This window comes from Papio anubis, chromosome 10 (assembly GCF_008728515.1).
Source record: "Papio anubis isolate 15944 chromosome 10, Panubis1.0, whole genome shotgun sequence".
NCBI classification, from domain to species: domain Eukaryota; kingdom Metazoa; phylum Chordata; class Mammalia; order Primates; family Cercopithecidae; genus Papio; species Papio anubis.
Window position 1 is genome coordinate 79,444,198 of NC_044985.1, and position 23,948 is coordinate 79,468,145.

General features: G+C 36.2%; 1 protein-coding gene across 3 annotated transcripts in view; it reads right to left on the reverse strand.

Annotated features, from left to right (window-relative positions):
• The window catches only part of DNAH7 (dynein axonemal heavy chain 7), a 340,785-nt gene that overhangs the window by 66,632 nt on the left and 250,205 nt on the right, over positions 1-23,948 (reverse strand). For all 3 annotated transcript variants that reach the window (XR_004176604.1, XM_009182666.4, XM_031651428.1), the window contains exons 49-51: positions 13,589-13,779; positions 6,737-6,870; positions 5,669-6,004 (exon numbers count right to left, since the gene is read on the reverse strand). Coding sequence is in view for 2 of the 3 variants with exons in the window: in XM_009182666.4 (XP_009180930.4) it covers positions 5,669-6,004; positions 6,737-6,870; positions 13,589-13,779 (661 nt within the window). In the remaining variant the exon portion in view is untranslated. The remainder of the gene's footprint in view (positions 1-5,668; positions 6,005-6,736; positions 6,871-13,588; positions 13,780-23,948) is intronic.

Genomic DNA, 23,948 nt, shown 5'->3' on the forward strand with positions numbered 1-23,948 from the left:
ATATTCTAGGCTGTCAATCATCCTAGCTTTTTTTTTTTTCCACTTTTCCTTACCTGCCTATTTTCTTAACTATTTTATCCCCTGCAGCATTCCCATAAAGAGAATTACAACAAATTAATATATCTTATTTTTAGTTGGGAACTTCAAAAAAGATTTTTGTAGAGAAAGGCTTGGCAATAGTTGCTAAAATACAGTCAAATTCTTAGAACATTTAAAATAAACATACTATTCTGTCCCCATTATTATGCTAATAGGTTGTCTTTTCATGCATGGCACTGAATTTGTCTCACTTGTAGCAGTACCATACAATTAATACAGGGTGACTCACATTTGGTCTTTTTAGAGTAAAATAAAATTTTCTGCACTTTAAAACAAGTCTCTCCTTGTAGACAGATTGAAGGGAAAATTATAAAGGTTAATCATAAGTTCAGGTTCAATCACTAGTAAAAATGGACATATAATATATTTTAATAACCTTTTAAGGTGAAAAAGAAGATTAAAATTATCATTCTAATGCTGGTAAGTGATACAGTGATATAGGATCATTCATGTTCCTCTGATGGAGTTGTGTGTTTGAATCATCTTCCAGGAAAGGAATTTATATCAGGAATCTGCAAGAAGTGAACACCTTTGTCCTAAATTTGGGATTTTAGCCTAAGAAAATAAGCAATGATGCAGACACTTATATTTACTGCAGCATTACTTACAATACAAAAGCTGGAGACTACTTAGAAGTGTTTTTTGTTTGTTTGACAGGGTCTCACTGTATCATCCAGGCTGGATTGCAGTGGTACGATCATAACTCACTGTAACCTTGAACTCCCAGGCTCAAGTGGTCCTCATGCTTCAGCCTCCCAGGTAGCTGGGACTACAAGTGCATGTCACCACGCCAGGCTAATTTTGCATTGTTTGTAGAGACAGGGTTTTGCCATGTCACTCAGGCTGGTATCGAACACTTGGGCTCAAGCAATCTGCCCGCCTCAGCTTCCCAGAGTGCTGGGATACAGGTGTAAGACACCCCACCCAGCCAAAAGTCTTATAATATGAAAATTATGGTACATTCATACAATGGCACGTATATTGTGCAACTCCTAAAACTTATGTTTCCGAAGAATACTTAATAACATGAGAGAATGGTCTTGATAGAAGTGGGAAAAAACAAAAACAAAAAACTGTGTGTGTAATTATCAAATTGCCTTTGCAAAATTATGACAGTAAGAGAAATCTGAAATAGCTGACTCCATCTTGCTTCTAGCCTCACAGGCTGGCTGTCTTGGCTCATTCCTGGGCATGGGCCAAGCTAACTTTGGAAGAAATTTAGTTTACTAGCCATGATTCCAGAGGTGGTAAGATTTGCAACTTCCCCAATCACTCCTGTAAATAACATCACTATTGTAGAACCTAAGATTGACCTTTTGGGATGTCTTTTCAGGCTTTTGCATTTTTGACTATTGGATGGCCTCACCTAGACCAGCAACTCCTCTAGCAGCCCCCACCCAGAAGCAGACTCAGGGAGGACTGTTTTCCTTGCTGACTTCCTATGATTGCATTTCCAACCAAACAGCATGCCCTCCTCCCTAACACCCTGCCCACCAAACTATCCTTGAAAAGCCCTAGCCTCCGAATTTTCAAGAGAATAATTTGAGTAATAATTCCATCTTCTGCATGGTGTGGCCAGCTTCACATCAGTTAAACTCTTTACCACAATGTCATGGTCTCAGTGGGTTGATTTTCTATGTGCGGCAGGCAGGAAGAACCCACTGGGCTGTTACAATTACATGTATATGCATATTTGTACAGCAATAGATTGATTCCAGGATATTTAACAAAACTACATCCTAGTTAGATTTTGTTTCTCTATTTATGTTATTTTTGTTTTATTTTGTTTTGTTTGCTATATAAAGTTATTTATTCTGTTATACAAATTGTAATGCATTAAAATCTTATAAATAACAGATGATCCAAGTTATTATGGCAATTGCATAGTATATACCATACTAGTCATAACATCATATATTCTTGGTACCATATAATAATCACTACCAGAGGACAAACAAGAATGAAATACATTTATATCCCTAAATAAAAAGAAATGAGAAATAATTTTAGACCAATATTAAGATTCTGAAACAATCAGGTTGGCTAGTGTTAATAGTCACATGTTTTCTATGCTTTTGGTAGAACTATAGTCCAATAACTGCCTGAAGTCTACCAGTTATTTGGTGTCTATCAATGATTGGCAGAAAAACAAATCATTCCTGTGAGAACTCCTCTTTTTCATTTCTGATTTGGGAGCTAGCTTCTTAATTGGAAACTCTTAGTTTACTTTAACAACAACAAAAGAAGATTAAACAGGACTGACCAAAGTTTCTCTCTTGGTACAATGCTTTGGAAAACTATCGGCAGTATTTACTAAAAGGGAATATATGCATGCCCTGTGATCATCAGTTTCATTCCTGCATATATACCCACCAAAGACAGGTACATATCAGCACCAAAAGCCATGAACAGGAATGTTCAAGGAAGCAAAATTTCATAGTAGCCCCAAGTTAGAAGCTACCCAAATATCCTCAACAGTAGAATGGATACATGATTTGTGTTACAGTTTTAGGACAAGCAAAAATTAAAAATAAGAGACTCAATTCTTTCTGTTGAAAATAAGGAGAGAGATTTTCCTTCCCTCCTTTTTTTTCTTAGATAATTTAGAAAACCTAAAATTATAGGTACTTTCTCCTCACACTGAAATTTATATACACCCTTTGGAAAACTAGTCAGACCTTTGTCAGTTTTATGACCCAGTGATGTCTTTCACAAAGACCCAGAAGCCATTTCTTTGAAATGTAAACATCAAGGGAGATAGCCCACTTGTCTCCAATTCGCTGCAGAAGGGTAGGAGCCTAACTTCAGTTAAGCTTATCTCAAATTGCAAAACTACCTCCTGTCACACAGATATGAAAAGTTTGGTTTTCCTCTGGATAAAGCCAATTTGCTAGCACAGATGGCCACTTCAATTGCCAAGTAAAGTTAGGATGAACTAAGTGTGATGTAATGGGTTTTATCTGCTTCGATAATTAAGGGGGTGAGATTCCTCTCTGTCTTTGCAATCTCTTTGTGATTGCCTGTGATTATGTGTTATGTTCCATTTAATGTTTATTCAACAATAAAACTATTTTTTTTTCTCTACTGTCTTTGAGGAGAGAGTTTCTGGGTTGGGAGAAGATGTAGTTTTTAATTATACTTCCCCAACAATAGAAAACTAACTAAGTAAAACACTGTACTAGACAAAACAATGTGCATTAATTTCACAAGCATGATGCTGAGTGCAAGATATCAGACACAAAAAAAGCACACACTGTGTGATTCTATTTATATGAAGTTCTAAAACTGGCAAAAACTAACCTGTGGTGTTGGAAGTCAGGACAGTGGTCACCTTGGGGGAGAGGGTTAGTGATCAGGAGCGGACACTTCTGGGCTATAGATAATGTTCTGTGTCTTGAGTTAGGTGCTAGTTACACAGGTTTGCTCACTTATGAGAATTCATTGGGCAAATACTTCTGATTTCTGCATGTTTCTTCATGTGTATTGATAACTTCAATAAAAGTTTTAACATCTATTTTCTCTATTTACCTTTCGGTTCCAAAATTATACTTTTAGTATTACTGCAGACATACATATGATTTTCATTGTTTTGAAATTAAAGAAGTTTAACTAAAAAGAAAAGGCCACATTTTGTTTTCTAAATTTCATCCAAATCACACATCTGGGTAAAAAGGGTTTGCTTTTCCTTACATCTTAAGGAACAAAAGCACAGTAATGAAGAAACGAATTCCATACTTTGGATGAGTTCTAACTTGATATAATAAGAGACAATAAAGGACCCATCATTATTTTTAAAGCATAGAATTGTTTTAATTTTTAAAGCTTATATGAAAAATGTCTTTAAATGGCAGACCAAAGAAATTTTCTTCTCTAGACTCCAGAAAATACCTTGATTTTAAGCTAATTAAGAGAGTAACATTCTAGTGGTTATTCTTTTAAGCAAGGTAGAAATTAAGACCAGTAGTGAAAAGCAGAACATTATTTATTGTGTGGCTATAATGTGATTAGCACTGTAGTAACTGTTGGAGATGGGGTCTCACTTCCACTGCCCAGGCTGAAGTGTGGTGGCACAATCACGACTCACTGCAGCCTCAACCTCCTGGGCTCACGTAATCCTCCCACCTCAGCCTCCCCAGTAGCTGGGACTACAGGCCCACACCACCATGCCCAGCTAAATTTCTGTATTTTTTGTAGAGATGGGGTTTTGCCATGTTGTCCAGGCTGGTCTCAAACTCCTGGGCTCATGCAAGCTGCTCACCTTGGCCTCCCAAAGTGCTGGGATTACAGGTGTGAGCCACCATGCCCAGGCTGGGGATAATTTTATTTTTTTAATTCTTGTCTTATGGAACTCAGAATCTAGTATGAAAACCAGACATGCATGTTTAATTAACTAACTTATAATGCAAACACCTGGGAACTTTTCTAAGAAAGATCACTTAAAATTTTTTTATTTCTGTAATCCTTGCTAAACTTGAAAATTTCAGAACTGGAAGAAATAAACTAAACATTTTCAAATATCATAAAGATGAATAAACTCTATCATTATGCAATGCATTTCTTCCAAATAAATAACCTACTCCCTCCCTTTCTCAATGGCAGATATCTATATATCAATATATATTTTTGGCCAAGCCCAAAGTGTCAGACTCATACCTTTATTAGTCTCGTATTCAAACCTGTAAAATAATAAATCTTACTAACAAAAAATTGCTAAGTCTAAGAACACTCAAAATTTTAGACCTCTACTATGATAAAGGAATTAAATTCAGATTAAAGTAAGATTAACATTTTGGATTTCTAAACATAATTCTTAGCTGGAAGTGATAAATTGAGTTTCCCTTGTGGGTCTAAACAGTCAAGAAACTGAAGTATCTAGGTTCATATTTATCAAGAAGATTATAAAAGGTAAAAGTTGTAATTAATTACTTTTTTAAATTACACATTAAACTCTATTAAAAACATGTTTTAATACCAAACTGAAAATAATCTAACTGATTTTAAAAAATCAAATGAAATTTAATTCTCTTGTAGATTTAAGTCAGGTCTTAATTCCACTACTTATTGTAATAGCCAACAGTAATATAAAGTATTTTATGTGAATAAGAATAATAGAAAAGAAGCTCTATTACCACAAATAATCACAACAAGCTTTGGGATTTTTTTACCCTAGCATTTGACGAATTTTACAGATGTGTATATTAAAATGTGAATTTGCAACTTTTAGAATGCCAGTTCGTACAGAATAGGAGTCATATTTTTAAAAAGTATTAACTACTCTTTCCATACTTCCATTCATAAATATATTTTGCAAATGAAAAATGAAGGTAAATGTTTTCTCTTTCTAGAATTACATTATAATCCTAGATCTCTGTAAACAGTTTCTTGGCAGACTGAATTTGGACACATCTGTTCAATTTCTAACCCTCAAATTTATTTCTGGTACAATGATTAATCAAGTTCATTTTACGTAAGTGGCTGTAATGCTTGTACCATTCTGAGACAACAATGGAGGCCACAAATTACTCTCTAATTTCATGCATTAGTTAATATTAATATTTCCTTTACATACCTTTTTGCCAAAATTTCTGATTTCTCTGAATTTTCAATAGACAGGATGAAAAGGTTAATAAACCAGGTCAGTGAATACTGGTACATGGGCTCAATGTTGGCTAAATCAGCAAGAGAAAAAAACAGGATGGAAGAGTGGATGGCAATAGGACGATAGCCCATGCGGGTGGCATCAATCTTTTTCTCTGTCTCTTCGGCTACTTCCTGCTTCTGAGAAATCTCATTAGCCAAAGCCTTGGAGGAAGATAATATCTTAATAGCAGTTTCATCTTCTAATATATTGCCTTCCGAAGATGAAAGAACTTCTAAAATCTTGTCTTCTATTTCTTTTAACTGCCTGGAATAAAACACAATTTTCTTAGAAGAAAAAGAAATCATTTAAAATCATTTTACGTATATGTTCTTTTACAAGAAACAAAGAACTTGTAACCTAAAGAAATGCATCACTTTGTGACAAATATCTGTAATGGTGATGCCTTATAATTAATTTCCTATCTCGCAAAATGTCACAAAGATGGGCCTTTCTGCTCCAGTTCCCTTTTTAATGATCATTTATGGGCTAACTAGAGAGAAATACGGCAAGCCAATTTACTCTGCCATCAAGGATCTCAGTTCGGAGTGAACAGAAAGCAGCACTCTGTTTATTTTCTGAAATTTTACATGACTTATACAGCTTTACTCTTTCTACCTATGATATAGAGGTTATGAGCAGAAAGTGGGATGCAACATATTCATTTATACCATGCTCCAGTAAAAACAGGTTACCTCAGTTACACAGTGACTACTAAAACTCTTGTGCTAAAACTTTGTGGAATATTTGAAAATACCCTGCCCTGACTTCTGGCAGGCTTTCTAGCTCTTCCAGTGCCTAAGAACTTGCATGTCAAAATATCCTCAGTAATGCAGTTTTCTAAATTAACATAGAGGTATAATTCCTCATATTTTCCTGTTACACTTTCGCTTGCAGTATTCCTAATAAATCTAACAAAAGAGATCTGTAAAATGTATTTTAATTCATTCTAGTGATCTCGAAACAAATAAGAATAGTTCTGTTTATGATATTTAAAACCTTTTGTTTTCAGCTCCTTGTAATATCAAGGCTTGCTTTTCTTCTTCAAGGTCTGGCCTTTCTCGTGCCACCACAATTCCCAGAAGCTGATCTTGCATTCCCTCTGGGGTTATCATGAAGTTTAATAATGTTACCTATAAATGAAAAAATATACAAAAATTATATCATTATTTCTGTTAAAAACGCCTCTGCTGCTTTTATGTGTCAAGTTCTGACCTTAAAATAGACTTCATTTACTATATATGGTAGTACTTGTAAAGGTGTAATTTGTAGAGACTATGATTAACGACATAGGCAAACATGATTGTTGGATTTAAAACCCACTCAGTTTCTCATAGTCAGAAATCTAATAACTCAAAGAGTTTGTTTGGTGATCAACTTATTCTCATTTCAAACTAGTCCAATTTCTGAGAACTCTTTAACAGCAAAATTCATTAGAATCAAGTTGGAAGCTATCTTTCATTTCAGTTGATCAGAGCAGCCGTGGCATAATATATGGTTCAAAGCCTGGCTCTAGAATCATAATAGTTGGAGCAGCTGATTTACATTTTAAGGATTCTAGTGGTGTCAAAAGTAAAGGAAATCTTACAAAGTGAGATAAGAGAAAAGGGAACACTGTAATTATTTGTCATGGGTGAAGCATTTTTACAATCTGATAATCAGCCACTATTGTGAACTAAGGAATTTACATTTTCATGGTGTCCATCAAGACTGTCTGCTAACAACTGCTTCATCTGGGGACGTAATTGCTCTTACAGGCAGGTCTCTCTTCATTGCCCACATCTCCTGGTTCTTTCCCATAAACATGCAAACATGCTCAGGTTTCTTCTTTTAAAAAGCAAACAACAAACAAATCATTCTATTGCTCCCACAATCCTTTCCAGGTATGGAATAACCTCTCTTTGGGCTTTCACAATGACACTTATTGAAAATGTTATCTATATGTATTTTCTGCCTCCACTTCATTTCATAATACAGCCCTCCACAATCTGCTCCCTGCCCTGCCTCTGTACACCCATCCACACACACTGCAATAAACCATAGTAACTTCCTGGCTCTGGTCACCAATGAACCCATAAGTCAATAAACACTGTCTTGACGTTGGCTTCGTTTCAAATCCTCACCTTTTATTTTTTATTTTTTCATGTATACTGTAGTCTACTTGACCTAATGTCTTGAATCACATCTATGTTTTTTTTTAAGTCAGATGGCTATTTATCACCATGTATCACCAATTTTTTTAATTTTTAATTTTTGTGGATACATAATAGTTGTATATATTGCACCTATGCCTTAAGCATCACCTCCTACTACTCCCATTCACGTGCCTTTCATTTTAGCTGCATAGAACTGATTGTGGAATCCCATACACGTTGTCTATGAAGTGCCTCCATGTGCTTCAGTGTTTGCTCTACTTGGATGCCCTTCCCCTTGTTATCCACCAGATTAGCTCCTATTCATCTGTCAGTGTGCAGATCAAGTGTTAGCTCCTCTTGGACACTTTCCCAGACAATGTGTTCTACCCCAATCACCACCCCAGGCTACTTTCTGTACTTCCTCATAGGGGTCTTAACTCCTTATAGCACACATTACACTGTATGCAATCAAGGGCATATACAACTCTCTCCTAGACCAGAATGAAAGTAACTTTAGCACAGGGGTCGTCTCTTATTTGACTTCATGGTTTTATTATTTGGCACAAAGTCATGCTCCCTACAAACTTATTGAATGAACAATCAGAATGCCCACATTCCCCGTTCATGGAGTTGCTCTCTGCTACTTCTATTTCCTAAAATTTTAGTCACTTGATGATTCTCCCCTAAGGCATTTTATATAAAATAATAGCTACCATGAGTCAGGCTCTATGACATAAAGAAGAGTAAGATACAGTCTGGTCCCTGCCCTCAAAAAGTTTTCATTGAGTTGAGCAAACAGAAGAACAAAGAACATACAATGGGATAAGGACTCTGAGAGTGGTAAGCTTGCAACGCACGCTACAGGAGCACAGAGAGCACCCAACCCAGATGAGGGAGGCAAAGAGGGCTTCCCCCAAGCAAAGGACACCTGAGCTAAAACTTAAGAGTGACTGGCAGTTAGTCAAGAGATAGAAGAGGGCAACATTCTACACGGCAGAAGATTTCAACTTTGGATGCTGATTGGAATGTACTGCAAAATTTAAAAACCAGTAGCGTCTGGGTCTTGTGTCCAGAGAGTTTGGTTTAATTGGTCTAGAGTATGGCCTGAGTATTTGGAGTTTTAAAAGCTCTCCAGGTGATTTCAATGTTCAGCCAGGATTGAGAACAATTGCTCTTGGCAAACAAAACAGTATAGACAAAGCAGCAGAGAAAGGCAAAGCACGTTTAGAGGAATCTATTCTACCACTGGAGAGTGTGCAGGTAGGACCCAAGGAGCACTCTTCGTCTACTACCTGTAACTGAAGGCAAACATTTTCTACCACATGTGTCAGAATTCAATGTGTGCAGTCGGCAATATTAGAAATACTTGTTTTTTAACACAGGAACAGAAAACCAAACACCGCATGTTCTCACTCATAAGTGTGAGTTGAACAATGAGAACACATGGACACAGGGAGGGGGACATCACACACTGGGGCCTGTTGGGGGCTGTGAGGCAAGGGGAGGGAGAACGTTAGGACAAATACCTAATGCATGGGGGGTTTAAAACCTAGATGAGGAGTTGACAGGTGCAGCAAACCACCATAGCACATGTATACCTATGTAACAAACCTGCATGTTCTGCACATGTATCCCAGAACTTAAAGTAAAATTTAAAAAAATAAAAAAGAAATACTTGTTTTTTACCCTTGAAAATTCTACAAAAATTTCACCAACTACTACAGATCATCAGAGGTGACTCAGTGTTTGCTCCTGATTTCCTCGTTTCCCTAATGAAAGGAGGTTCCTTAATAGGAAGTACTTTCCCAAACCCAGGTACCACCACCACATTCTATATGGTAGTGACAATTTTGTCCAAAACTTTTAAATACATTTTCGATCACCACCTAACCTAAATTGTAGCAGCTAAAAAAAGGCATTTTGGCATACCGAAATCTGAGGGTTTTTTAAAATTAGAATTTTAAGGCCGGGCGCGGTAGCTCAAGCCTATAATCCCAGCACTTTGGGAAGCCGAGACGGGTGGATCACGAGGTCAGGAGATCGAGACCACCCTGGCTAACACGGTGAAACCCCGTCTCTACTAAAAAATACAAAAAACTAGCCGGGCGAGGTGGCGGGCGCCTGTAGTCCCAGCTACTCGGGAGGCTGAGGCAGGAGAATGGCGTGAACCCGGGAGGCGGAGCTTGCAGTGAGCTGCGATCCGACTGCCTGGGTGACAGAGCGAGACTCCGTCTCAAAAAAAAAAAAAAAAAAAAATTAGAATTTTAATTTGAATTTTAAAACACATGAACTAGTAGAGAAGAAACAACTTCATGGACAAACTACCTACATGTAGCAGGTTATAATCAACCAAACCCAATATAGGCAGCTTATTCAAAAGATGTATTTGTGAAGCAAAAGTGTTGTTCTTGTTTTTATGTTTTATTCCTCTCAAGGCTCTGCTGGTCTATGAAGTACCTTATGTGGATTAGAAAAAGATGTCATCTGCATGCAGAATCAGCCCCACAGCAGGCCAATGCCTAGGCACCCTGGGGCTAGATCTCAGCCCTCTTCAACTCCACCTTGCTTTCATGTACAGACTGCACAACCCCAGAAGCAGCCCTCACTCTCCCTCCTAAAGACAAGCAGTGTTTCCCAACTGGTGGGAAGGTTATTAAAAAAAAAAAAAGAGTCAAAAATGTTATTTTTCTAATCTTAATGACTTTTTAAAGCACCTTTGGAGGTGTTGCCTGATTTATAAATTGTTTGCATTGCCAAGGCGCAAAGGTTTTCCTTTCTTACAAACTAAAAATACGTAATGGTGTTACTGAGGTTGCTGTTCTCTCCACTTTTCGTTTTTGTCTTTTCATCTGTTGTTTCCTGGTGGGCGGGTCTATGCATACCTACCCCTGACATCAGCAGAAGCTGAGGCTGAAGAAAGAGGCTGACGCATCCAACTTCTTAGAAAGAAACATCTAATAGGGACTTAACAAACAGAAGCCTTGTCTGTGTCCTGGGTGGCAGCGAGACAAGTCGGTGGATCCCTGTGCCATTACCCACGAGACCCAAGGCTCGTATACCACAGGAGAAGTGATTTAGAAGGGATGTGTAGAATAATTGAAGGTTGTTTGACGGAAGGGCAGGACGCACGGTAAGTACCTGCTCTTACATGAGGCACAGTAGATAAACTGGAAATCTTAGACCTTTCCCAGAACAGGGGTAAATCAGAAGTCAACTTGGTGGATTAGCTTCCAAGATGGAGCTGCTTGAGCCTCCACATCTCCATATTCCCAGCTCCTGCTACTGGGTGGGAGATATCGTGTTTCCCTGCTTTTATTTATAAGAAAACACTTCCTCTGCAGGGACAAAAATTTTATTTTTGTAAGAAAATGTCCTACCTGTGGCCAATAAGTATAAAACAGCTTCTTGCAAAACCCCTAGGAAGGCGACTCCCTCCTTCCGCCCACACCTAGGCACCTCCTCAATGGGATATTATCTGGGTTAAACACTTTTCCCCCACGTGTCCCATGCCAGACCATGGAGGCCACTAACTACACACTACATGGATATAATCATAAATTTATATGAGATAAGCAATTTTTAAAACTCATTAAATGTTATGGAATTCTCCACTGCTTTGCCATTTATTCATGGAAAAAGGATAAAGCTTTCAAGATATTTTCCCTATTGGCATGAGAAACCAAGTCCACAAGTTACATTTGCTTTAATCCAAAAACCATAGGCATAGTGGTAGCAAAATGCATGTTTTACAACTTTCACTTCACTGTGTTCAGACACAAGGAGGTTTCCATTCATATTCCATTAATGTTGGGTCTTTTCACATCAAGACTTTTCAAATGAAGTCATTTGTTCTCAAATAAACATTTAAGACCATAAACTATGGTTTCATAATTTTATTTTCATTTAGACTCAAAAGGATTATACCAGCACGACACCATCATTTGGGTGCTTTTGAAAGCAAAAGGTACATAAAAGATCCTAAAAGTGGGATCCGGAGGAAGTATTATAATTTGTAAATGAAAGCAAGTAACTGCCTCACTACGTTTTCTAGTCCCTGTTTAATCAATCCCAGCAATTAAAAATAATAAAGCAATAAGACACTCTAGGGATCTTAAGGGTTTTGATACTGAATCATAGGTCAGTTTCCTCCCCACAGCGCTTTATGACTCCTACCATAACCAGTTATTAGTGAACTAAGAATTGTTTATGTTATGTTCAATAGTTCCACATATTTTACTGAACAGTAAAAAACGTTTTCCATGTCACTTACTTAAACATTTTTCTCTAACACAGCTCTGGGATTTTATCATTTCCTCTTTGCTTTCTTCTTTTTCACTTATATTTAAATGTTAAATAATACTGCTAATAAGTAACACTCATACTATCTATTGGCTTTATTCTAAGCATTTTACACAGATTTATTTATTTAATTCACATCACTCTATGAGATAGATACTTTTATTATTCCCATTTGACAGATGAGAGAATTGAGGCACAGAGAGGTTAAATGAAATGTCCCCAATCACACACCTGGCAAGTGGCACCTGAATCTATGGCCTTAACTACTACTGCATATTCCCTTCCCTAGTGGGTAAATACATAGTAGATATTTTAAAGTGTTTAAATAATATTGGATTTTAATTAATTAACAACAGCCAAGAATTTCCATATTTTAACATTCTGTTTTTAAAATTAAGCTCAAGGGTCACTCCATTTTCCCCTAGTCTTCCTGACATCCCTGAATGTCCACCCTAAGTATATCCTCAACTCTGAGCTCCCAGGACACACTGCAGCTCCGCCGTGTCTTCCTACTCACACAATTTAGTCACTTTGCATATACATTATTTATAAGATAGACCTCTGGAGAGCAGGGATCATGTTTGTTCATCTTGGAGGGAATAAATTACACCATCTCGATCCTTTCTCTGCCTCTCTTCAGAGAGATGCCTATGTTAATTTAAATATTTCCAATAAAGGCAAGTATTTGAATTCACTACATAACTCTTGCCTCTCTATATAACTTTCAAAATCTAAATAAGCATTTCTTAATGTCTTCTCCTGCTTGCTTCTGTAAATGAAAGCAATCCTTCACTCACTCACTCACTCCACAAACATTTAATGAATGCCAACCAAGGCTAAGAAGCAGGACTAAAAACAGAATAAGTTGTAGCCCATAAACCTAGGAGCTCAGTTGCAGATCAACATCTCAGGACATTTTAGTCACTGACTAAAACTTAAAGCTAAATTTACTCTTTAAAGGAAATTTTAGTATTCTAAAAGAAGAGCGATTGAAAACAGTTCTTCTAAGTAATTACATAAAATCAGATAGCAGCAACCTTAGTCTGAGAAAGAAAAATGGAGTTCTGTTTCTGAATTTCAATTTCAATAATTAGCATATTATCATTTATTACAAAAAAAGAATGTGGGTATATGTCTTCTATTTTTAACAATGAAAATCTAAGAATCATATCCATTATAGAAATTTGATTCTGATGACCTTTTTTTTTTTTTTTTCCACAGCATACTGAAGGTTCCTTTATTACTTACATGTACTTATCAAAGCAACATTTGGAAATTATTATAGCAATAATTTCAGGAAACGCCAAAATAAGGCAAAATCCATTTTTCTTAGGAAGACTTGTTATTATGATTCAGGAGGAATATATAGTCACTAATTACAAAATCTGATAAAGAAATATTCATTTCATATACTGGCCTTTACTGATGTTTCAGGAAGATAATGAGGATTTCTTAACTTGGTAGTAATATAGAAGCGGAAGTCAGGTGCATATTCAATTGTGGAGTCCCCAAGCCGGATACATGTACTCCCACCCTGCTTAAAGGTTTGTTTTAGTAGAAGAGGTTCCAAAATAGGATCTAGTTCTTCGCCAACATTTTCTAGCAACACTGGAGTAAAATCAGAAAAGATTTCATGTTATTTTAAATATTGACTATAAACATTCAACCCTCCAAGTGCTTTCAGCCTTATAGATAAATTCTGTTCCTAGATACCTACAAAATTATTTGTGTCTTCTGAAAAGTATAAAGACATAATGCCATAAAAATAGCTACATTCTGTGGGAAGGACTTAAGTGGTGGATCTACCTAGTCATCCTGCCTTCTTCCCTTCTCCTGAGTCATAGTCCTGCCAGGTGCACGCTGCCTGCCCTGGGGTTCACTAGGTGTCCAGGTATTATGGCAGTAAAGTTTATCCATCTGAGACACCAGAGAAAAGGCATTTCCAGTTGTAGTTATTTAAACTGTTACTGTATTTTTAATTATTAAAAATGCTTATTGTAGAACATCTGCAAAGTACAGGAAGGAAGGTATAAATAAGAAATGGAAAACTGCTCCTAATTAGATTTGCTTAATTACTGTCTCTACTTCTCCCTAATATTTTAATAATTGACTCATACAGCATATAGACTGATAGAAAAATGACACAAAGGCCAGGCACGGTAGCTCACGCCTGTAATTCCAGCACTTTGAGAGGATTGCTTGAGTCCAGTTCAAGACCAGCCTAGGCAACATGGCAAGATCCTGTCTACAAAGTCTCTACAAAGAAAATACAAGAATTAGCCAGGTGGCAGCTACTTGGGAGGCTGAGCTGGGAGGATTGTATGAGCCTGGGAGGTCAAGGCTGCAGTTAGCCATAATCAAGCTATTGCCCTCCAGCTTGGGCCACAGAGCAATATCCTGTCTCAAACATAAATAAGGAAAAAAAGAAAAATGACACAAATTACACATAGTATAACTCGAATATAAAACTATTATCTCTAGTGTTATTTATCTTTCTCCATACACAGTTGAGACTAAACATATTGAATTTTGCATCCTAATTATTTTTTTTGACTTACAGCATAAATGTTTCACCATGTTATTGAAAACTCTAATAAGCATGCTTGTAATTACTGCATAATAGTGTATCATATTAGTGTTCTCTTTTTTAAACCAGTGTTCTATTATTAGATATTTGGATTGTTTCTTGTTCTGAATATTATAACAAGCACTGTGTTAAAAGAACTACATTTCAGAGTATTTCCCTCTGATAGCATTCTAGAACGGGAATCCCTGGATCAAAGATCAGTGACATTGTTAAGGCTATTGATATCTTTGCTGAGTTAAAGTCTTACATTTTGGTATATGGGGTGCTATCATAGCCAAATTTGGATGATGGCATTTTGTAGATGTCCCTCAAGGGATGGGTGTGCAATCTGGAGGGGAAGAAATGGGCTCAGGGTGCTGGGGTGACAGGTATTTGGATCTCAATTGCCATGAAAATGCAGACATATTTTCTCCTTCCCACAGGCTACTCCTGGCTAAATGAATTCCTAAAATTGTCTTCTTGGTGATTTGCTCCGTTGCTGAGATCTCAGCCAAGGCAGGCATGTCAGGTTATTTTTAAACTCATTTTTATTTTCTACTTGCATAAAAGGATTATTTTTCATTGTTAAATAATATGAATGCATCATAATGTATTAAATATGTTAATTTTCTATTGTTTAGATTGCTTCTACTTTTACACTATTATTAATAATGCCACAGTGAACATCTTTATGAATAAACCTTTGTGTTCATCTCTAATTATTTAATCAGGCTGGAGCCCTAGAAGTAGAATTAATGGTCAATAGTTATGAACATTTTAAAAGCTATTTGTATTCCAAGTTACTTTCCTGAAAAGCTGTAGAGATTTCAGAGTTGCAATGAGCACTCATTGTGTCATTTGTCTTTAAACCTATTTTTACAAAATATCACTGTATTTACAGATGCTGGACACCATGCTAGCATTGTATTTTCTTGCCATCCTCATAACTTCAAAAAGCATGTTTTGCAGATGAAATAGGACAGGCAATCAAAAATAAATTTTTCAGTTAAATCAGCTAGTAAATGACAAAGCAAAGCAGGGACTTGAAACTGGCTGTCTGACTCCTTTGTCACTCTCTTAACCACTATACCATACTGTCAGCATTCAATAATATATTTGTGACTTTTATTATTGATAGGTAAAAAATACTGTTAAATTTGTATTTTTGGCAGGGTGTTTTTAGCTGTTCTTTGGCTAACTATATTTTTTTTCTGGAAACTGTATACTAACATACTTGACCTTTTTTTCATTGTAGGATATATTATTTACAATTGGGTTCAGTGACAAGCATCAGAAAACCCAAAATGATAGCAATGACAACAAGGAGAAATTTATGTCTCATATACAGGAGAAAAATGATGGTTTTTTCCCAACCATCAGAGAAAAAAAGAAGAAATATCCTTTAAGGGTGTTTCCTGGGAGTCACAAATGGCACTTCCACGCTCATCTTTTTGGCCAGAATACAGTAATTTGACCAAACCCAACCATAGTCATATGGCCATATATAACCACAACAGAGGTTAGGAAATAAGTTCTTTAGTCTGGATGCAATGTTCTCATGTAACACAGGGGTGCTGATACTAAAGACAAAGGTGAGTGGACGGCAGGAACAATCAGCACTCATTGCCACATGTGCTACTTTAAAAACTTTATCTGTATTTTTAAACATTGTTTTAGCAAATATTTCCCCCAGTTTTCAACTTGTTCTTATTTAATTATTTATTTGAGATGGGGTCTCACTGTGTTGCCCAGGCTGGAGTGGCACAATCTCAGCTCACTGCAACCTCTACCTCCTGGGCTCAGGCCATCTTCCCACCTCAGCCTCCTGGGTAGCTGGGACTACAGGTGGGTACCATCACACCCAGCTAATGTTTTGTATTTTTGGTAAAGATAGGGCTTCACCATGTTGCCCAGGCTGGTCTTAAACTCCTGAACTCAATCAATCTGCCTACCTCAGCCTCCCAAAGTGCTGGGATTACAGGTGTGAACTATTGCCCCCAGCCTATTTTATTTTATTTTTTTTGAGACAGAGTCTAGCTGTGTCTCCCAGGCTGGAGTGCAGTGGTGTGATCACAGTTCACTGTAGCCTCAACCTCCAGGCTCAGGCAGTCCTCCCACCTCAACCTCGCATAGCTGGAACTACAGGCATGCACCACCAGGCCCAGCTAATTTTTTTTTTTTAAAGACGGGGTCTTGCTATGTTGCCCAGACTGGTCTCAAACTCCTGGGCTCAACCAGTCCTCCCACCTCAGACTCTCAAAGTGCTAGGATTACAGGCATGAGCCACTGTACCTGACCTTCCACTTGCTTTTAAATTTGCTTATATTTCTTCTTATAATTTAAGTTTTTGTTGTAGAAATTTTCAAGCCTTTCTCAAAATAAAGAGAATGGTATATAATTGGTACCTGATATACCTACCAATCACCCTGCTTTAAGCCTTGTAAATTCGGCCAGTCTAGTTTCATCCATTCCTTATCTAACCTGGATTATTTATAAACAAATCCTAGACATCATAAAACTTCAGCTGCAAGAATCTCTTGAAGCTAAGAACTGTTTAAAAATTGATACACCTTAAAAATTTAATAATTCACAGTTTTGTCAAATATCAAGGCAGAAAACATAATTCCCCATTGTCTTAAGGTATTTGGCTTATACTGTTATGGCTTAAATTAAGATACAAATAAATTTCATAGGTTGAAACTTTTTCTTTTCAAATATTTTTTCCAGGCCGGGCGTGGTGGCTCACACCTGTAATTCCAGCATTTTGGGAGGCCGAGGTGGGTGGATCACGAGGTCAGGAGATCGAGACCATCCTGGCTAACATGGTGAAACCCCATCTCTACTAAAAATACAAAAAAATTAGCTGGGTGTGGTGGTGGGTTGCTCTAGTCCCAGCTACTCAGGAGGTTAAGGCAGGAGAATGGCATGAACCCAGGAGGCAGAGCTTGCAGTGAGCTGAGATCGTGCCACTGCACTCCAGCCTGGGTGACACATATATATATTTATATATATTTATACATATAAAAATACATATATATATACTATATAAAAAATATATATACATATATAATATATATAACATATATATAAATATATATATAACATATATTTTTTTTCCATTGTATATTTGCTTAGGACGTCCTTTCCCATCAAAGGACTGTGTTTCCTTTTAGCATTTGTCTTCTTTTTTCTTTCATATTTAATTTTTAAACTCATCTGGAACATATTTTGATGTGAAGTGAAACTCTGACCTAAAATGTTTTTCCACAAAGCCAATTTTCCTAATACTACTTGCTGGTGTGTTGTATCATTTTTTTGTTGGTTTATACTGCTTAATTTATAGTGCATCAAAGGTTTACATATATTAGGGTTCATTCCAGAGCTTATTCCAGTTAATTCGAAACTTACTCTTCTCAATGTTTTGTGGCTCATTACTCTTTTTTCTTCTAGGTTAAGTATTATTTTCTAAACATTTATTTCTGAAAGTTTACATCTTTACACTTTCAGTTTTCCCGTCAGAGAAAAAGAGCTGTCGTACTCAAGCCTTCTCTTGTTTTTCTGAAAAGTTTTGTCTTTTTCTCACTTTTTATTGTTAAAATTACTCTAGGTTTTTATTTTGTTGTTTTGTTTTGCTTTGTTTCTATTCACTGGTTGACTATAATAACTACCCACCTATTTTGGTTCTCAGTTGTTACTGATTTAATATTCTTTTTGGAATATATCTATTCCACTGAATTTTTAAATCCTGATACCTTTCAGTTAATTATCTTTAGTTGTCTAGATGAGGTATATTGTTTATAAATATGATAATGATAATTTTGTTTCTTTTTTTTTGTTTTTGTTCAATATATCTGGCCCTACTGAATCAATTGTTTCTTCCTTTAAATGTTATAGCAGCTTCATTGTTTCTTGTTTTATTGAATTGAAAACAACTTTCCTAACAATGTTAAACAATAAAAGTGATAACAGATATCAATTTTTCATTTTCACTCTTACATGATCATATTTTTAAAATCTAATTTGCTCAACCATTTTAAATCGAAATTCTGTTTAAGAAAGATTATAATGTTTCAGTTTCGCTTATTGCCTCAACATTTATCAATATTAATTTTTTGCATAAAATCTGATATTTAATGTTGGCTAAAAATAACTATATATTTTCATCCCCTACTCACCCTAACATTTTTCCTAGTTTGAAATGTAATTAAGAGTGTCTATATTAATATATGCAAGTATAATTTTTGAAGCTAAAATATACATTATGAAACTTAAATATTACAGACTTGAACATTTATTGTCTTATTGCTAGAATCAAGTCTTAATCCTGTTAGGAAGGATATTTGTAGTGTCTTGATTTCAAAGAAATATATCCTTAGTACTGAATGTTTATTATATTATACATCTCACTGGAAAATTAAAAGCATTTTAAATTTAAAAAGAGAAAAAAATGTATAGGTACGTGAATTACCCAGAATGCTCTCTTTAATTTCGCCATTTTATTTTGACTTCAACTTTTAATTAGATCAAAATATATACCATGTTGAAATTATAGGAGCAAATTCAAGAGACAGACTTCTCTTCATGTTTCTATCATCAAGATAAACAATTTGCTGGTTTATGTTAAAACCTCATTTCTCATTCTCAAGTGCCAGACATTACAGTATGTGCAAAGCTTATGGGAAACCAAGACTACCAAGACTAGGAATCCAAGCACACAGCCACTAATATTTTTGAGTAAGGCAGATCATCATCTCACTCAAAACAAACAGTTATCTTTAGCAACAGAAACATAACGAGAATTAAATGTTCTTTTCAAATTTCTCTTGCATGTAGGACATTAAATAATGTCGATTTTTTAGTTATGAATTATCTACATTATTCCATGTGAGACCTCAAAATAACAGAAAAAATTCTTCTTCTACAACTTATGTTCAACTCTGTAGAATATTTTATCAAAAGAAGACTCAACAATTACTGAACACCTATCAGGTCCCCTTAAACAGCTTGTAGTAGAGAAACAAATGGTTATGCACACAAAATAAAGGCAATCATGGAAATTCATGAAAGTTTCAGTGTTGGCACTTCATTGGAGGGGTCGAGATGTCACAGAAAAAGAAGTATTTGAGCTGTATCTTAAAGGACGGAATTTAAAGGAATCCACCAGATGGATGGAAGAGCAAAAACAAGCTAAGAGACTGAAACGATGCTATGTTGTTTTAATACTGGCTGCTCCCAAGTACCCTGCACTCCTATCTTCTAATCCTCATTTTGTCTGTAATCTCTTTCTGCCCCTTTAACCTATAAGCTTCATGAAAGTAAAGACTGAGTCTGTTTTATTCATGATGTTTTTAGTACCTACCACACTACCTGGTACATGGTAGTTGCAAAATAAACGTTAATTAAATGAATGAATGGACAAATAAATGAGCAAATGAAAGAAACATTAAACCAGAGGTAGTTTTGTATCCCTGGTTTGTTATACACAAGGGGGAAAGACAGTAAAGTGCTGGGAGATAAGAAAAGTAAGGAAGGCTCAGATATGATAAATTCTGCTGTCGATATAAAGGTTTTTGTTTTGTTTTGTTTTGTTTTGACAGATTCAATGGAAAGTCATTAAAATATCTTCTCTACAAATTGATTTCTTTATCAGCAATCTTTGTATGATTAGTATTTTATACACACCTTATCCATTGGTATAGCTAATACAGATGTACCTTTATTTTCTAGAATGCAGATGTACCTTTATTTTCTAGAACGCTGGCTTTCAAACTTTTTTTTTTTTAAGAAGCAGAATACTTCTTTTCAAAGAGGATCTTATCATAAACTGCAATATAAAAAAGAAAAGTGAGACCTGCTCTGGTTGAAGTAGAGGCTAGTTGAAGGAGGCAGCTGAAGCAGGCAAAAACTTCTGCCTGCTCAACCCAGGCCGCCTGAGAGGGGACAACAGATCAAAAGCCACTGTCCCTGAAGAGGCCAATATTTAAAGATAACTCCTTAAATGGAAGAGTCTTTATGTCGTCAATGTATAACAGTAACCAATTCTTTTACTTGATGGTTAAATATAGAAATAGTTTTAGAATCTGACATCTATCTCTCCTTCCATTAAGAGATTAAAACTTTTCACTCTTCTCTGATGACTAACCTTAGAAAGCATTGTAAATGATCATTAGCATTTAAAAAGTATTTTATTCCAAAAAGTAGGTTAAATCAACTGAAAGAAAATCTTGCTTAACACAGTAAGCACCAGACAAAGGCAGAAGACTTAGGGACTAGTTTCAGCACTCCTCTTAACTGGCTTAATTAGTATATAGTATGGTGATATGATACATACATAAATAGAAAGGGGACATCCATCACTAACCCTTACTGGGACCAGTCTAGTTAAGGGGTAATTACCTTGGTTAAGCCATTTAATTAACATTCTCTAATACCTCACTTAACTAGTCAATAAAATGAAGTGGCTGAAATTACCCCTGGATTTCCTTTTTTTAATTATTGTTGTTATTATTATTTGATTATGCTTTAAGTTCTAGGGTACATGTGCACAACATGCAGGTTTGTTACATATGTATACATGTGCCATGTTGGTGTGCTGCACCCATTAACTCGTCATTTACATTAGGTATATCTCCTAATGCTTTCCCTCCCCTCTCCCCCCACCCAACAATAGGCCCCAGTGTGTGATGTTCCCCTTCCTATGTCCAAGTGTTCTCATTGTTCAATTCCCATCTATGAGTAAGAACATGTGGTGTTTGGTTTTTTGTCCTTGCTATAGTTTGCTGAGAATGATGGTTTCCAGCTTCATCCATGTCCCTACAAAGGACATGAACTCATCCCTTTTTATGGCTGCATAATATTCCATGGTGTATATGTGCCACATTTTCTTAATCCAGTCTATCATTGATGGACATTTGGGTTGGTTCCAAGTCTTTGCTATTGTGAATAGTGCCACAATAAACAATGTGTCTTTATAGCAGCATGATTTATAATCCTTTGGGTATACACCCAGTAAGGGGATGGCTGGGTCAAATGGTATTTCTAATTCAAGATCCTTGAGGAATCGCCACACTGTCTTCCACAATGGCTGAACTAGTTTACAGTCCCACCAATGGTGTAAAACTGTTCTATTTCTCCACATCCTCCCCAGCACCTGTTGTTTCCTGACTTTTTAATGATCACCATTCTAACTGCTGTGAGATGATGGTATCTCATTTACCACTGGATTTCAAACTTTTCTGGCCACAACTCAAAGTAGGAAATACATTTTAAATATTGACTAAGTACATATATATGCATATAAAATTTAAACAAAATATTTCATGACATAATGCTTACCTTTATATTATGCCTTGCAGCCTACTATGTTCTATTCCTTCCTATTACATCTTATTAACAAAATATTGGTCATGACCCACTAAATTGGTTCTCTCTCCCATGGTTGTGACCCATACTTTGGAAAACACTAAACTGATAATCTCTATGGCCCTTTTGGGTCTAAAATTATGGAATTCTAACATCAAGATTTGTGACTGACATCACAGAAATCTCCAGAATGTCAAGCATAGGGTAGATGCTCAATTATCATAATTGTCTTTTACTGTGTCAAGGAAATTATTTGAATATTTAAATTAACCTAAGTAATTTTAATTACTTAATGTTTTAGGGTTTGTTTTTTTTTCTTTCTTTCTTTCTTTTTTTTTTTTTTGAGACAGGATCTCACTCTGTTGCCCAGGTTGGAGTTTGGAGTACAGTAGTGCTATGATAGTTCACTGCAGCCTTGACCTCTTGGGCTTAAGTGATTCTCCCACCTCAGCCTCCTGAGTAGCTGGGACCACAGGCACATAGCACCACGCCCAGCTAATTTTTGTATTTTTTGTAAAGATGGGTCTCACTATGTTGCCCAAGTTAGCCTCAAACTCCTGGGTTCAAGTAATCCTCCCATATCAGCCTCCTAAAGTGCTGAGACTGCAGGCATGAGCTACTGTGTCCAGCCTACTTAAAGTATTTAAGGTGCCAGTTCCTTCAAGACGTCTTCCCCGATTCCTCTGAATTCCTACAGTACATCATCTGTGCCTTTCTTATTATATCATACTAAAATATGATACACATAAATCATACAGTAAATGTTCAACAAAAAACATAAATTGATCAACAGACACTGCCGTTAAGTATCCAACATACATAATTTATTTCTTCTTCGTTCTATATGGTTAAAATATAGATGGGGAAACTGAGTCTCAGGAAGGTCACTGAAGCAAACACTGAGTGACAGAGGCAAGTACTCTGAATCCAAGGCCAGTTCCCTACCCATTAACTACATTGATCCCAATAAGACTTAGTGATAACCACTTTCTAATTTTATTACAGTGATGCACACATCACACACACATATATCTGATCTCACTGTTAAACAGGCAAAATATTTAGTAGTAGAGATCATGTTCCCGTCTTCTATGTAACTCCTATATTACATTCTATATGCTAAGAACACCAAATGAATGAAATACCATGTGTGCATGTGTCTATGTGTCTATTACATAAACACAAAATTTCATAGGTAGACTTAGACTGTCTTCATTTCATACTTATTCTAATAGAGCCTTAAACTATAATTAATATTTTAAAATGAACTCCCTCTTAATATGCACAAATAAAGTGTCCATAAGACTACCTGGAATATTTATTATGATTCTTTTATATTATATTATGTCTAATAACAAGTGAGACTTGCTGCACCATCCTGGAGCTAAATAGATTGTAGTTTCCTAAGTGTTTACCTTTATTTGGTCATATAGTCAAAATTTGATGGGCTACATGAATTTAAAGCATGACTAATAACCCCAATTTACTAAAATCACAAGTTTTCTGTTTTTTTGCTTTGATAAATGTGACATCTGCATAAGGGTTGTATTAAAAATCTTTCTCATGTTTATAATCTCTCTATTTTAGATGGCAGATAATAACCAGGCACATAAAATCTGTACTCTCCTCTCTGTCACTTCTTTTTTTTTTTTTTTTTGAGATGGAGTCTCACTCTGTTGCCCAGGCTGGAGTGCAGTGGCACTCTCTTGGCTCACTGCAACCACCACCTCCCAGGTTCAAGCGATTCTCCTGCCTTAGCTTCCTGAGTAGCTGGGATTACAGGCATCCGCCAGCATGCCTGGCTAATGTTTGTGTTTTTAGTAAAAACAGGGTTTCACCATGTTGGCCA